Source organism: Pan paniscus, chromosome 13, assembly GCF_029289425.2.
Source record: "Pan paniscus chromosome 13, NHGRI_mPanPan1-v2.0_pri, whole genome shotgun sequence".
Classification (NCBI taxonomy): Eukaryota; Metazoa; Chordata; class Mammalia; order Primates; family Hominidae; genus Pan; species Pan paniscus.
The window spans coordinates 134,853,166-134,868,148 of NC_073262.2; the positions used below are offsets into that span (position 1 = coordinate 134,853,166).

The 14,983-nt window shown below is 43.9% G+C and overlaps 1 protein-coding gene across 3 annotated transcripts in view; it reads left to right on the forward strand.

Moving 5' to 3' along the window:
* Positions 1-14,983, forward strand: part of DIS3L2 (DIS3 like 3'-5' exoribonuclease 2) — a 368,917-nt gene that overhangs the window by 293,758 nt on the left and 60,176 nt on the right. For all 3 annotated transcript variants that reach the window (XM_063595621.1, XM_003821873.5, XM_063595620.1), the window contains exon 13: positions 33-266. In XM_063595621.1, coding sequence (XP_063451691.1) covers positions 33-266 — 234 coding nt within the window. The remainder of the gene's footprint in view (positions 1-32; positions 267-14,983) is intronic.

Here is a 14,983-nt window from a genome sequence, read left to right on the forward strand (position 1 = left end):
ACAATTCCCTTGTAATCTGTCCATCTTTGCAGATCCTTGATGAATGGTTTGGCCGGACCATCATCCGTTCCTGCACCAAACTTAGCTACGAGCATGCACAGAGCATGATTGAAAGCTCAACTGAGAAAATCCCTGCAAAAGAGCTGCCCCCCATTTCCCCAGAGCATAGCAGCGAGGAGGTACACCAGGCCGTCTTGAATCTCCACGGAATTGCCAAGCAGTTACGCCAGCAGCGCTTTGTGGACGGCGCACTTCGTTTGGATCAGGTCAGTACATGTTTTTTTAGTGTAGCCAACAGATTTGACTCGTGCCTGAACCCAGCGTGGATGAGGGCAGCTTGGCAGGCTTAGACTCTTCCTTCCTTCTCTTTGCTCCAGGCACCACACTAAAATCATGTTCTCTGAGGCCGGCAGGAACTAACTCCCATTCACTCTCCAAATACAGGATATTATGCAAAATATTCTGTATTTTGTATGATTCCACAGGTACACGAGGCCTAATGACATGAGCCAAGGCAAAGAGTGGGTCTGTGTGGGTGGCTCTGACCAAAACCCCCAGCTGGTCTTCCCTGGTAAGGCTGTGTCCAGTCTGTGATCCTCACCTCAGGTGTCTACTCAAACCTATTCTTTAATGGAGGCAAGAATAGGAGACACGGAAATTTAGGAGGCAGCTGACCAGTATCTGATACGAAGGCTTGGAAAAAAAGTATTTCTCCTTATACCTCATCTCCCAAAAAAGAGTTATTTGTTTACAAATTCCAGATTAATATCTGAAGATGCAGAGAACTGAGGAGACTGTAGAACAGCGGTCCCATTGTTTTGGGCACCAGGGCCCAGTTTCGTGGAAGACAATTTTTCCACAGACCAGGGGTGGGGGATGGTTTCGGGATGAAACTTCCACTTCAGATCATCAGGCCTTAGTTAGATTCTCATAAGGAACATGTAGCCTAGATCCCTTGGATGCACAGTTCACAATCGAGTTTGAGCTCCTATGAGAATCTAATGCTGCCACTGACCTGACAGGAGGCAGAGCTCAGGTGGTCATACTCACTCACTGCTCACCTCCTGCTGTGCGGCCTGGTTCCTAACAGGTCATGGACCAGTATGGCCCATGGCCCAGCAGTTGGGGACCCCTGCTGTAGAACACTGGCTATTGAAGAACACATTGGCCTGGATTGTTATTGATAACTCTGAAGTCTCACAGCCTTGCTGGCAGCCCTCTGGGACTTAGGTAGCTGTCACTTAAACCTGCTTGAATTTCCATATCTGAGAGTCGGTAACTGTTAGGACCCAGGATTTCTTTTTTCATTGCTTGTCAGTATATTACAGAGGAGATACTATGTTTTGTATTATGGACTTTTTTTCTCCTTCATTTATATTTCTCACCCAAACACTCCTTCCTTGCTTGTTGTGTGCTCTGGGAAGTTTCCACGTGTCTGAAATGAGGTGGGTAGGAGCGTGGAACTGTTCACCAGACCGCCTCATGCAGACTTCTTTCCCTGAGCCTGTCAGCCGGGAGAAATCTGAAAGGCCTTGCAAAGCCTTCTGATTGAAGTTCTGATTTTATCCTCCCTTTTGCAACAGACTTGCACAAATGCTTCTAAGCAGGCATTGCAAATAGGTGCTGCCCTGGGCCTAGGGAGAAGTGGCTGCCATTGGGACCAGTGGATGACCTGTCCTGCCTGTGTGTGGCAGAGTCAGGGTAGCCTCCTGCTCCTGCTCCTCCTTCCCCAGCCTGGGCTCGGGCAGCCTGAGCAGGCCTGTCTGCGTGAGAATGCTGACAGGGAGACGAGAGGCAGAGCGGATGCTGAAGAAGACAGCAGACATGGTGGAAGAGAAACTAAAGGCATAGGGGATTACAGAATACCTACTTTCCTTCCTTTAAGAAATCATTCATGGGAGTGTGAACACACTCTGTTTCTCATTTACAGGTGGCTGCCTGATTGTCAAGTCCAAGGACACTTTACAGTTCTTGCTTCTTAGACTTCTGACCTGCACCAGCCCCTTTGAAACCCACCTCCTGGTTCTCTGTTTCTCTTTGTACATCTCCAGTAATGTCCTGCTGGCCCCCTTTGCAGAAGCCTCTTCTGTCCACCACTTTAGGGTTGGCATTCCCTGGGATCTACCCAACCTTTGTTCTTTCTGTATCCATACTCCCACCCTGAGTGACCTCTTGTGATTCTAACTACTAACTGGATGCTAACGAGCCAAAATCTGTCTCTCTATCCCTGGCCTCCCTCCCCCAGCTCTAGTCCAGCCCCACAATATCTCAGCCAGTGCTCATCCTTCCCTCTGTAAAACGCAGTGATCAGTGATGCAGTAGGTGGCACCGGCTGTCTAGTACTGCCTTCTCCCTTGGCCCCCACCAGGGGAGTGGTATGTGTATTCTCAAACCTGGCTAGGCCAGTTGTACTTGTTGTAATTATGCAGTTTAACTAAATATCAGGGAAACCGATCAAATACGAACATAAAAAAGAAGCTGTTGTTTTTATAAAAACTAAGTTAAATGTTTTGGAAAGACCTGGATAAGGATAAGTCTTTAAAAATTCAGTTGTAAAACAGGGGATAATTACAAAATCCATTAAGCATTCTGTATTCAAATTGCTTCATAAATGTCTAAATTCTCATTCTTTTTAAAGAAATCAAATGGTAACGTATGAACAGTGAATTGTGAGTGTAGTTTATTCAGAAAAGACTACGTAGAATTCCGGTTAGCATTCCCTTTTTGAAAGCCTTACATTTACAAAAAATTAGTGAATGAATATACATCTATATAAATTAAAACATTTAGTGATGGGTTTGTCTTCCTCTGTTTGATTCTCTTCTTTTTCTAACTTCTAGAATAACCAACCAATGGCTGCTGAAGCACATCACAGGAAAGTTTCTGTCATAACGTTTTAGAGACTTCACCCCACCAGTTTGTTGCAAAGTTCAGTTGAATTAAATATATGAAATACTGTAAAAACTATAGAAGACTGTCAGGTGATCCCAGCTCATATGAGGATAGGGTATAGTTGTCAAAATAGAAGAATGATCTCAGATTATTGATAGATAAAGATCTGTTGGCATGTCTCAGAATCAGAGTCTTACTGCTGAAAATGGCTTTGGATATCTGTCTCTATTGGCCTTCTCAATTTATCAGTTAGAGAGCTGAAGCCCCTAAAGGTTAAGTGAGTTGCTTATATGCAAGAAATTCAAATTGCCCTGTGTTCACTTTGCCTTCATTTACACCATGCTGACTTGAGAGAGAAAAACATTTTCCTTTTAAGTGGAAAGAAAACCCTCCGAAGTCCTAATTAGGTTCCAGTTAATTAAGGTTTGAAAATAAGGGCTTTGCACCCTTGGAGTTGATTCCTTGGTTCCCCCGAAAACAAGTCCATGGACCCCAGCTTTGGAAGGAGGAGCACATCAATCTCCCACAGCAAAGGACTCTGGTGAGGTCATTTATAAATCAGCTAAATGGCCCTATTCAGAAGTCACTGCATTTGTTCTCCTGCCCCTACTGCCTGCCTTGTCCTCACAAAAATCCATTTTTCCTTGGTGCTTTTTTGAGTAGCCTACTGTTTGGAATTGTTCTCTGATGCTTTGTTTGCCTCAGACCACTATGTCCGTGCTTTTGGTGGCAGTCCTTTAAAAAATAAAAAAAAAAAGTCCATTTAAGCTAGCCTCAATTAGAGATGAGTCTGTGCGAGGGGGTACCATTTATTTACACATCATGCCCTTAGGTTCAGAATAAGTGTGTAAACCACAAGTTTCACCTTTCCAAGAAGTCAGTTTACCATGATGACTTTCAGAATGAATGGGGGCTGAGTGTGCGGCACTAGTATGGTGATTGTTTGTTGAGTTAGGGACCTACTAGTTCAGAAGTCATAGCCTCAGAACTGTAGAGCAACTTGACCATTGTGTATTTGCAGTTGGCAACTTAGACCGGAGCTGCCTAGCCCATGTCTGAGATAGTGAGCCTCAGCCCTCGGGGCCACCTAGTCTGGCCCCAGTTCCATGAAGGCCACCTACTAGCAGTCTTGTTTACCCTAGTGTGCTGTCATATATTAGCATATGTATATACTAGTTCATATCCTAGAACTGTGGTGGGAAACAGATAGGGAAGCACTGCCTTCCAGGTAGGATTACCTGCTCCAAATGTCTCCTTTACCTACAGTTCAACCTAGTTCTAAAGAGGTTCTAGGTACATGAATGACTCCTTTGTTTCATTGCTTAGAAAGCAAATGCAGATACCAAATGCATTCTTGTGCTTTTTGGTTGGATGGGTTGAGTAATACCCCTTCCAGGTAGTTTCTTCTATCTCCATGTTTTCTGCTGCTAAGTTAATTCTTGGACTTAACATAGATGTTTGTTTTATTTTATTTATAACATATGTCTCTCATTTCTGAAAAGGGAGCTCCCATAAAAGGGGCCCAGACTTTTTTATGTTTGTAGTAAAAGGAATCATAATGCTTTATAATCATATCCAAATCTTGAGCTTTGGGAGAAGGGGAACTGTGGGAAGTTTGCTCTCTGCCTGGTTCTTGCTCAGTGATTCAGGCCCAACTAATAGACTTTGAGAGTAGGGGTCACAGAGTCCCCTGGCACTTCTGTTTATTGGGACACAAAGCCTGTTCTCAGGCACCTTCCCACTTAGGTCCTTTACAGAGACTGCCTGACTATAATGTGAAGACAAGGCCTCAGGCTTCTTAGCCATGGCATTCAGAAAAGATACCAAGGGAGGGTGGCAGGTGCCAGAAGAATCCCATTATGAAAGTGTCTTGGGAATATTGATTGATTTTAGGAAGCTACACCTACTGCCTGCTGGGGTTCTCTCTCTAGCCTCTTCCTCATCAGTCAGGTGGCAGTACCCAGAAGCCACTCTGTTTGAGGGCTTCCATGTAAAATAAGCATGAGGTTTGCAGGAAGCTGTGCACCATCATGGGTCCCCTGACAGGTGGTTAGGTGATGTGAGCAGTTCCTTCTGGGTCACTGACTTTGGGAATTCAGAGGAAGTTGAAGTAGTGGTGGAGAAAACCTGATGTTACCATCTTCCCAGGCAAATTACTCCCAACTCCAGGAGCTTCACAACTGCATCCTGTAGAAATCCTACTTGGTGCAATTTTGAAACCCAAACTGCAGGCAGTTTCTTTGAGTGGACTTGATTGTAAAGATAGCCTTGTTAATGGAAATTATTTTTAAATACCCTGGGACCCAAGCTGCAGTGGAATGCTGTTATGTATGACCTTGACCTGTTCCAGCCTTTAAGGCAGGGATTGATGGATATTTTCTGTAAAGGACCAGATAGTAAATGGTTTAGGCTTTGTGGGCTGTGCAGTCTCTGTCTCTGCTACTCAACTCTGCTGTTGTAGTGTGAAAACACCAGCGTTGCTTTAAATGGATAAATGTGGCTGTGTTTCAACAAAACTTTAAGAACACTGAGATTTGAATTTTATATAGTTTTCACACATCACAAAATATTGTTCTTCCTTTGATTATTTTTCAGCCATTTAAAAATGCATAAACCAGTCTTAGCTCATGGGTCATACAAAAGCAGGTTTGGCCTGTGGTCCATACTTTGCTGACCTCTGCTTAAACAGCCAGCTAGCAATTCAGCCCTGCTATCCAGTGAGCTTTTAGCAGCTCATCATCACTTCACAGGGAAGCCAGGCTGGGTAATGGAGAACAGTCGTGCTAAGTTAACTCTCAGGATGGCTTCATGCAATTAGGTAAATTATTCCTTTGATTAGTACCATGCTTATCCAGTCCAATGGGAGGCGGGGAGTAGAGGAATGAATCAGTTTAGCATCAGTTCCCTTATTCCATTTACAGGCAGGTCGCTTTAATTAGCCTGAAGCAAAAGGAGCAGGGGTTCTCATTTCCCACTTCTGCAAGCTCAGCAGCTCTTCACAGTCAGGTCTCCATCCCACCCAAGCCCACTTGCAGAGATGCTGGCTCTGCCTCTTGTAGGTGCGCTGAAGGTGGGGACTGCTCATGGCAAAATGTAGCGCTAAGGAAACTGTGTAGCATTTCTCCCCCACACTGCCCCCATTGCCAAATGTAGCTGTATGTTTTGTTGAATCTGTTTCTGTTCCTTCTCTCCAATACAGTCGCTTTCAAGAAATGAGCATTCCAGCTCTGCTGTTTAATATTTGTACCATATATTTGATCCAAGGTAGGAAGGATGGGTACATTTATCCTGTCTGGCTCTTCCTTGGTCTTATTATTTATGTTGTCACTTAAACACACGAGGAAGCTATTGATCACAGGGTTGAGTATATTTGTAGAATCATTCTGTTTTCTTAGTCGTAGAGCTTTTCTATAAATAATATAGGAAAATAATGAGAGAGCCAGCAGGCCACACAGAAAATGTAAAGTGATGTGACAGAACTCTGCCCATAGTGCAGTGACTGTCTTGGAGAGGACCAGCTCAGTCTCAGGGGTTCAGGGAAGATTTTCCAGCAGAAGTAGTGGGGCATTAGGCCTTCTAAAAGACTTGAGGGTCTAGCCAGGCTGCAAAGGCAAGCAGACTGCTGGTACAAGCATGGGAAGGATGAGAAATGGCAGATTGTTCCAGGGTGTGTGGTGTAGGGTGCAGAGAGAGAGAGAGAGAGAGAGGAGCTAGAGGAGACACAGGCTAGGCCTTGGAGTCTGTAGGAATGAACCAGGGCAGCTATGGAATGATTTTAAATATGTAAGTGACATGAGCAGAACTGGGTTTTAGAAAGAGCCTCCCGAAAGTGAATAGAATAGAGGAAGTTTATAATCCAAGAGAGAAATGATGAGGGCCTAACCTGAGGTAGGGACCGTGGGGTGAGAGAAGATGATAGACCGACCCAAGAGAGGAAAGAAAATCGACAAGCCTGTAGCAAACTGACTCTCTTGATTAGATGCGGAGGGGAGAGGCAGGATCAGAGGCTAGGGATCAGGGAATCAGGTTTCCAGTTTAGGCACATGGTAGTACCACCTGGGAACACCACCGTGGTGGAGGTCGAGAAGAGAGATGATGATTTCCATAACTAGGCCTCTCCGGTCCCCTCTTCTTCCTTTAGGAAGGAAGCTTTATCATAAAAGTAATATGTTCTCATGTTAGAAAATTTAGAAAATACAAGAATATAAAGAAAAAATCATAATCACCTATAGTCCCATCACCCAGAAATAACCATGGTTAATATTTTGGTATAATTCCTTGTGCATTTGCCCCTTATCACTTCATAGCAGGAGGGAAGGGTGTCTAGCATAACATATGTATAGTTTTTATTTATATTCTGCTCTTAAATATTACCTAATGAGTTTTTCCTATGTCATTAAAAAATCTTCTAAAACATTATAATACCTACATAATATTCTGTCATATGAATATACTCTTAAACATTCAGCCACTCCCCAATTTTGAATATTTAAATTAGATTCTGATTTTTTTGGTACTACAAATAATAGTACCATGGCCATCTGTGTTCGTAAATCTTTGACCTGATCTCTGATTATTTTCTTAGGACAGTCTTAGAACTGTGATGACAGCATCAAGGATATGGATATATTTAAGATTAATACTGAAACATATTGCCACATTCCCTTCCAGAGAGGTTGTACCAATTTATACTCCTTCAGTAGTATGTGAATCAGGGTACCTTAGATGGAAACATCTGTCAGGAGTTCTCTGCCTACACGGAGCTCTGGCGCACTCGCGTGCTCTCTTTCTCTCGTCTCTCTCTCTCTCTCTCTGTCTCTCTCAGGTGTCTAGGTCTCTGAAATATCCCAGTGGTTGTGGTCTTAGATTATTCCTTCATCTTTCATATTTTGTTTATTTTCATGAGCTCCTCTCTACAAAGAGCTCAGTGTGTCACAGACACTTCTCGTTGTGTTACTTATTTTAAAAAGTACTTACAAGGGTCCTAAAATTTAAAACAGCTGAAAGAGGTGGTTGACAGTATCTTGCTAAACTCTTGCTAATGCTGAGACTGGGGAATGACCCCTGCCCCAAGTTAAGGTCCTTTCCTCTCATTAGAATCCTTAAAGAAACCCATTGTGTTTGAAGTGGGGCTGAGAACTGTTGTTGCATTCTCAGATCCTCAGAGAACATTTGTAACTTCACTAGTCTTTTCTCTTACCTCCTGTGTGTATTACCTCTTGGACATTGTTTGAGTTGGTCTGACATGAATAATTATAAGGAAATCCAATTGAAAACAGAATCGCTCTGTATAATCTGTGCTCCCATAAGAATTGCTACGCTTCTCTTGAAAGTAGTAGTAAACAGTACAGGAAGGCTTCTGCTAGAAGTTCAAGGCTTCCATTTAAACATTGACGACTTACTACTTCAACCGTGGAGATAGTTCTAGAATCAGCGAGGCTTGAAGAATATTAGCCTCCTACATTTTCCCAGTTACCAGTTTTATAATAATGTTAGCAAAATTTTCATTTAAATTTAGTCATCTCATTTATAAAGTAAATCCATAGCCAAGAATGTGTGCCCTCTTAGCTGTTCAGCACTCAGGCTATCTAGGACAGCCTCCGTGGAAGAGAGTGGGAGGAGGAAGCAGTGAAGGGTGGAACAAGCTGCATCCCTGAGCTTTGGGGAGAACCTGGGAGCGTGAATTTCAGCCGTCGCGGGTGTTGGAATCTCCCCTTTGAGAAAAAGGAAGAGACAGAGATTGATTTAGTTAGTACACTTTATGGAATCAAGGAAAGCAATCCATGGTTATGCATCCCAAGGCATGAACAATAGACAAACTTGAAGACTTGACCTAATTATATATAAGCAACACTAATTACAGCCACTTATGTGTGGTGGCCACTATTTCTGACTTGTTCACGAATGCATAAAAACTAATATGTGTCATTAAGCATCAGATTAATTCTGTTGAGTGGCTCATTATTATAACCCTGAACTCTCCATGTGCTTACTCTCCTTGTAGGCAAGTCACCTAGTCATTTACTCATCATTTTCAAAAATTAGAAGGAATACAGGTTGCATTATTCTGGAAGTTGTTAAAAATACAGACTCAGAGGTGATATCCGACCAGTACAGGAGGGTTGCTTCCTGTGTGTTACAAATACTGCTCACAGTTCTGTGAAGGAGCCTTAGGCAGCAGAAGACAAACTTTCTACCCTCAAGCTGCTTCAGCAATTTGAGAACTGTATGTACTTTAAAAAACACCAATAAGATAAAAGCAAGGGCACAGTCTCTTGAAACAGGGCTGACAGAATCGCAAACCCGATGGTTATTTGGTGGGATGGGATTAGGGAAAGAAGGCCAGTTTGGAGGGTGAAGCCGTGAGCCACACTGTGATGAAAGGGAAAAGGAGCTGAAAGGTATGGAGTACCCACCTGTGAGAGGTAAGGGATTTATCCCCTCACTCCTCTCTCTGAGTGCTGAACCCACTGAGAAATAGTCACACATATCAGACTGAGATTATTCCATCTATTACTGATACCGTTTGGGTTAGAAGACAATCTAACAGAACAGCCCAGAAGTAGTTAATGTAAAAAGAAACTGATTGGAGTGATTAGTGAGAGCAGAAAGTAGCCAGAGACAGAGAGAACCATGTCCTCTATCAGACTGGAACTGGGGATGGCCCTTGTGCGACCTTCTCTGCTAGGTGCCCTTCCAGTGCAGGGTCTGCTGGTGAGGACCAGTGGCTAATGCTTCTGCTCTTGGTCAGAACAGCCAGTGCAGATCCTCAGAAGAACTCTGAAAGCAAAATTGACTCCCACCCCACTTCTAGCAGCATTTCACTTGCCTTCTGGTTCTTTCTGCTTGCCTATATCCAGGCTCATTTCTTATACATGAAGAAAGTCCTACCCCCAGCCTACTCCTCCACCTTCACCTTATGACCTTCTCCACCTTCACCCTGTGACCTTCTAGGTTCACCTTTTGAAGCTGAAGATTGAAACTCCAAATCCTGCTGCAGAGAAGTTCACATTTGTTTTTCCTAGGCAGGGCCAGCCCATCCACCCCTCCTTCCTAGGGTTCCCCTGATACTTTATTTATACCTGTTACCTGTCTTTATCACACTGTCACATTGTCTTGCCATTTTCCTTTTGCTTCCCTGTCTCCTTTTCTAAGATTGTGAGTTTCTTAAGGGTAAAGACAACATCTTGTCCACCTTTGTATCCCCAGCCCCTGCCCAGTGCTCATTTTTAACCAGGCATTTCAAGGTCTTTAAACATCACTATACATATTGATCTTTTTAAAAAGATGATGGTAGCTGTGTTCAGGAGAGTGGATTGTAGCTCTAGAAGAGAGGCGTGTTTATATAAGAGGATTAGATACATATTATGAGCCAGGGCGGTTTTCTTTCCTTGTGAATGAAAGGGCTGGGTGTTTGATTATTTGCTGGGGCATCCAGGGTTTAGAACAAGGTATAATGAGGACTTTCTCAAGGTGGAGTTGCCTGAACAGGTGTGAGGAGCCAGGAAACTTTGGCACCCCCAGGGCCTGGCAGTGCTTCTGAGGCATCCTGAGCACTTCGGTGCTCGCTTCTCAGACCAACTGTGTCCCCTTCAGGGGAGCATGGTGGAAGGGGCACTCCAGGGGAAGGGAAAGAGACCTCAGTGTGCCATGCTGGGAAGGGAGATGCTGGCTTGCTGGCATGGAAAGGTAGGGAGGCACCAAACTTCCAGAAGGTTCTCTAGGGTCAGCTACCATTAGCTGTTAGTCCCTAGCCCCATGATGGGGATGAAAGCGATTTGTGTATCAAGGTGGCTGTGCAGTCTAATGCTCCTTCTGCAAAATTCTGATCAGAACCTATTTTTGCTTTTAATGGAGATAATTCCCATAAGACAGAGGTTCTGTGTTAGCTGCTGCTGGACTGTCTAAGAGAGGAAGATAACTTATATCCCAGTTGAAGTTGAAAGTGTGCCCAGATGACTCAAACCTAAGTGCCTCGCATCTCCAGGGGACATGAAGTGAGACATAGGGTTCCTGCACTGACCAGGTGATAGGAAACTTCCAGGGGTGAGCAGAACCCCAGCCAGCACCCCTTGTTCCTCTCAGAGATGTGAACCTTTCAAGTTAGGGGCCTTGACAAATGGAACAGAATTTGGCTCCTCTAGGACCCTGGCTTTTGGGTAATTGTACTCATAATTAGGCAGCACTTGGACTCTCCTCTTTCTGTTCACGGGACACACTGCACGTCCTTGCCCTGCCTCCATGTCACACTCCACGTCACTCATATGTGAGCCAAACAGCTACATCAGAGACGTGGAATTCTTTGACGTTAGTAAAACCTGCATTAGGGAAGGGGAACCCTTGCAGCTGACCCTTAGATTTAAACCATGACTGCTTCTTGGGACAGGCCCAGTTTATTTCGGTTTTCATTGTTCAGTGAGCTGGGGCTCTGCTGCGAAGGCCAGAATCCTTTTGTTCTGTTTGCTCTCTGTCCTAAAGGCTGCTGCCAGACTGAGTTTCCCCAAATGCTGCTTTCCCCTTGCCACTCAAGAGCCTGCAGTCTTATTAAGTAAATATCATGGATCAGTAAGATTTCCAAAACTGTTTTGAAGACAAGATATAATAAGATTGTTGCCTTTTTACTTTACCAAGCAAGGACATTTTCTTTAAAAAGCCAGTTACCATCTACTATCTTCATTATTTTATAAATGAAAACATTTTAGCATCAAAACAAAGACGACATAATTTCACAATATGGAGCAGTCTTTTACGTTGACTTGGTTGAACTTGGTGGAAACCTATTTAATTGTCCTATCTTTTTCTCATTCTGTTTGATCTCAAACCAGCCTGTGAGAACGACTGGATTTCTACATCAAATCTAAGTGCCCCAGCCTTTGGGGGTTTCTGTCAGGTAGCCTGGTGTGGGTGTTCCCAGCTTCCCACTAACCCCTATCCTTCCTCCTCCCTCCTGCCTTGCCTCTGTAGAGTCTGGGCCTCCATTTGATCCCCGCAACCCTACACACCTCACTCCCTCTAGAAGCCTGTTCCAAATAGACTTCCTCTTCCTCCAGTATCTCTGGCCCCATTCCCCATCTCTCCCCTAGGTGCCTGGTGCGGAACACCATCAGCTTTCATTCGTTTTGTTTTGCGGTTTTCTTTCTTGACTCCTTTTTATTTTCCTCCCTGCCTGCATTCTTGACTATAACTGTTAAGAAGGCAGATGTCTTACTGTTGCTTCTTTCAGATTTGTAAATCTAGCATGGTGCTGGGCACAGAAGAGGTATGCAGTCCTTTAGTGGGGCATCACTCGGCTAGCTCAGAGCTGTTCACAGTGATCTGATGTCACCCCTGAGGTCCATGGGTGCCCAGGGACACTGTGCCCATTGTATTGTCTACAAGGTGAAAATGTGGTACTGCTCTTCCTCAAGAAACTCCCACATTTTTAAAAGACTGATAGTATTGTAGCACGGTTTGTTTTGCTTTATAATACTTCTTGATTCCCTTGTTAAGTGACATGGCAGATATTTTTAGACTAAAGACAATTTAAGAGCTTTAAATTATTTTATAACTTTAAAATATTCCTTTTGATTTACCTTTTTAATTGCCCACATGTTTTTTTAGTATCTACCAGGTACAAGGTAATCTGCTAGATGTCGGGGACAAAGACAAGGTTAGAACATGGTCACAGCACTCAGAGTGGCTTACTGTCTCCTGGAAGACGTAGAGGCAGATGGGACAGGGGTGCACAGGAAGAGCCTGGACAGCGGGTGTGCACGTGGCTGCTTTCGTGTTCTACAGTAACACCAGCTGTGGTTTGAAGGGGCCACTTTCAAAGTCAGTTAGAAATGTGGGAACTGTTTAAAAGTTTTCTCCTAGCAACTTGCTCTTATACTAGAAATGCTAAAAACAAATTAGAAATTATTTAATTGCTCCTTGAATCGTGACCTCCTGGGGTAAAGGAAATCTGCCAGAGTAGATGGAGATGAGGGCAACACCCAGGGAGGGAATCCCAACAGGTTTCTTATCTGCTTGTCAGCATGAGGCTGGTAGCCTCCTAAATAAGAAGATGTGCTAATGAATAGCAGAGTCTACTGGTTTCGAAGCACATTTGAACAGAGAGCTGTGACTGAGCTCTGAGAATGCTGGCTTGGCCATTAGGCAGTTTGAAACTGATTTGCTACTGTCAGTTTCGACCTGTAAATAACAGGGAGCTCTCCCCTTTCATTCTCCTGCCTGCCACCTGCCAGCCAAGCTCTCAGGCTTACCCACCTCCCTGGTGGCTGTGCCAGAGCACAGCTGAGCTCACCTCGAGGGGAGCAGAGCTCCTGTCTTTCCTGGACCCTCCTGGCTGCCTAGTTTCCTGGCTGGGATTCCTGACCCCTGGTTGCCAAGACTACCTTGTTGGTCCCTGTGGAGTTCTGTCCTGTTTGCCCAGAGGCCTCGCTCAGACTTGTTCCTTTTTGGTACATGTTTCCACTCCAGACTGCCCCAGGCCCCAACTCTCAGCTCTCCTGTTGCTACCAGCTTCCAGTCAATGACTGTTTATTTGAACATCTCCTGTGCAACAAGAGAATGTAGTGATCAAGAGCATGGACCCTGGGTCAGACTGCCTGGGTTCTGATCCCGACTCCCTCACTTAGCTGTGTGACTCTAACTCTTCTGTGCCTCAGTTTCCTTGTCAGTGAAATGGAGAGCATAACAGTACCTACGTTATAGGAATATTAGGTTAGATGAAATGTACCCGTAAAACACTTGGGACAGTGCCTGACACATAGCAAGCACCCAGCAGGGATTAGCTGTGTGGCCAGATGGTGAGAAAGGGCCCACTTCTGTCTTCACAGAAGAGCTACTTTAACACAGAGGTGAACTTGGAAGGACTACAGTAAACGATGGTGGCCATCAGCAGCCATGGCATGGAGACATCGCCTCCTTTATGATACTTCCAGTCGATCTGGGAGGTGGGGGAGGATTTGAAATGTAAATGCAAGGCAGAGTGAGCCTCATTGCCCCCTGCAGGGAAGCAGAACAGTCTGGTTTGGCTAGGTCCCTGAAGGGAGCTCCGTGGTGAGGGATCAGCCTAGGCATGGTGGTGCTGAGTTCCTTAATGGGGGTAAGATTTGGGAGCAAGGAAGGCAAAGGGATGCAGTTTTGAACATCACACCCCAAGTCACGCAAATGTGAGCTGCAAAATATTTCATCCTGTTTTGATAACTAGACCACAGTGCGCATCACACCCGCTAACGTTGTTGCAGCTAGAATGTTTCCAGTTTTTGCTGTTATAAATAACACTGCAATTAATATTCTTATGCATAAAATTCAAAAATCATTTTGGATTATTTCCTTAGGAGTACATTCTTAAAATGACTAGATTGAAGGAAATTAACTTTTTTTCTGTGCTACTTTTCTCTTTCTTACTACCTTTTATTATTTTATTATAAAAGTAATACATATTTATTTTATAAAAATTTAGAAATTGACCAAAAGCAGCCATTGTTCACCTATCACTGAGTAATAACATTTTTCTATATATCCTAAGGCGTGTACATTTTTAGAGCTTTTGACTTTGAGATTACAGGCACACATTGCTTAATGACAGGGACACATTCAGAGAAATATGTCGTTAAGTGATTTTGTCAGTGTGCAACATCATAGGGTGTACTTAGACTAACCTAGATGGGATAGCCTACGACCCACCTAGGCTTTGTGGTTTACACAGTTGCTGCTCCTAGTCTACAGACCTGTACAGCATGTGACTGTGCTGAATACTCCAGGCAGTTGGAACAAGTGCTATGTATTTGTACACTTAAACGTAGAAAAGCACAATAAAAATATGGTATTCTAATCTTATGGGACCACCGGCAGATATGGGGCCCATCGTTGGCCAAAACTTTCTTAATGCAGCACATGACTGAATTTTCCAGAAAGGTTAGACTAATTTAGGTTTTCCTCAGCAGGAAACAATAGTGCATTGTTACTGCTTCTCACTAAATTGAGAGTTTGTTAATATGATAGATTGGAAATTGTGTTTCATTATTGCTTTGACTTGCATTTGTTTTCCTGCTTGTGGGCTCAATCAACTCTTCAATCCTCTTTTTGCCATTTCTGTGAAAGG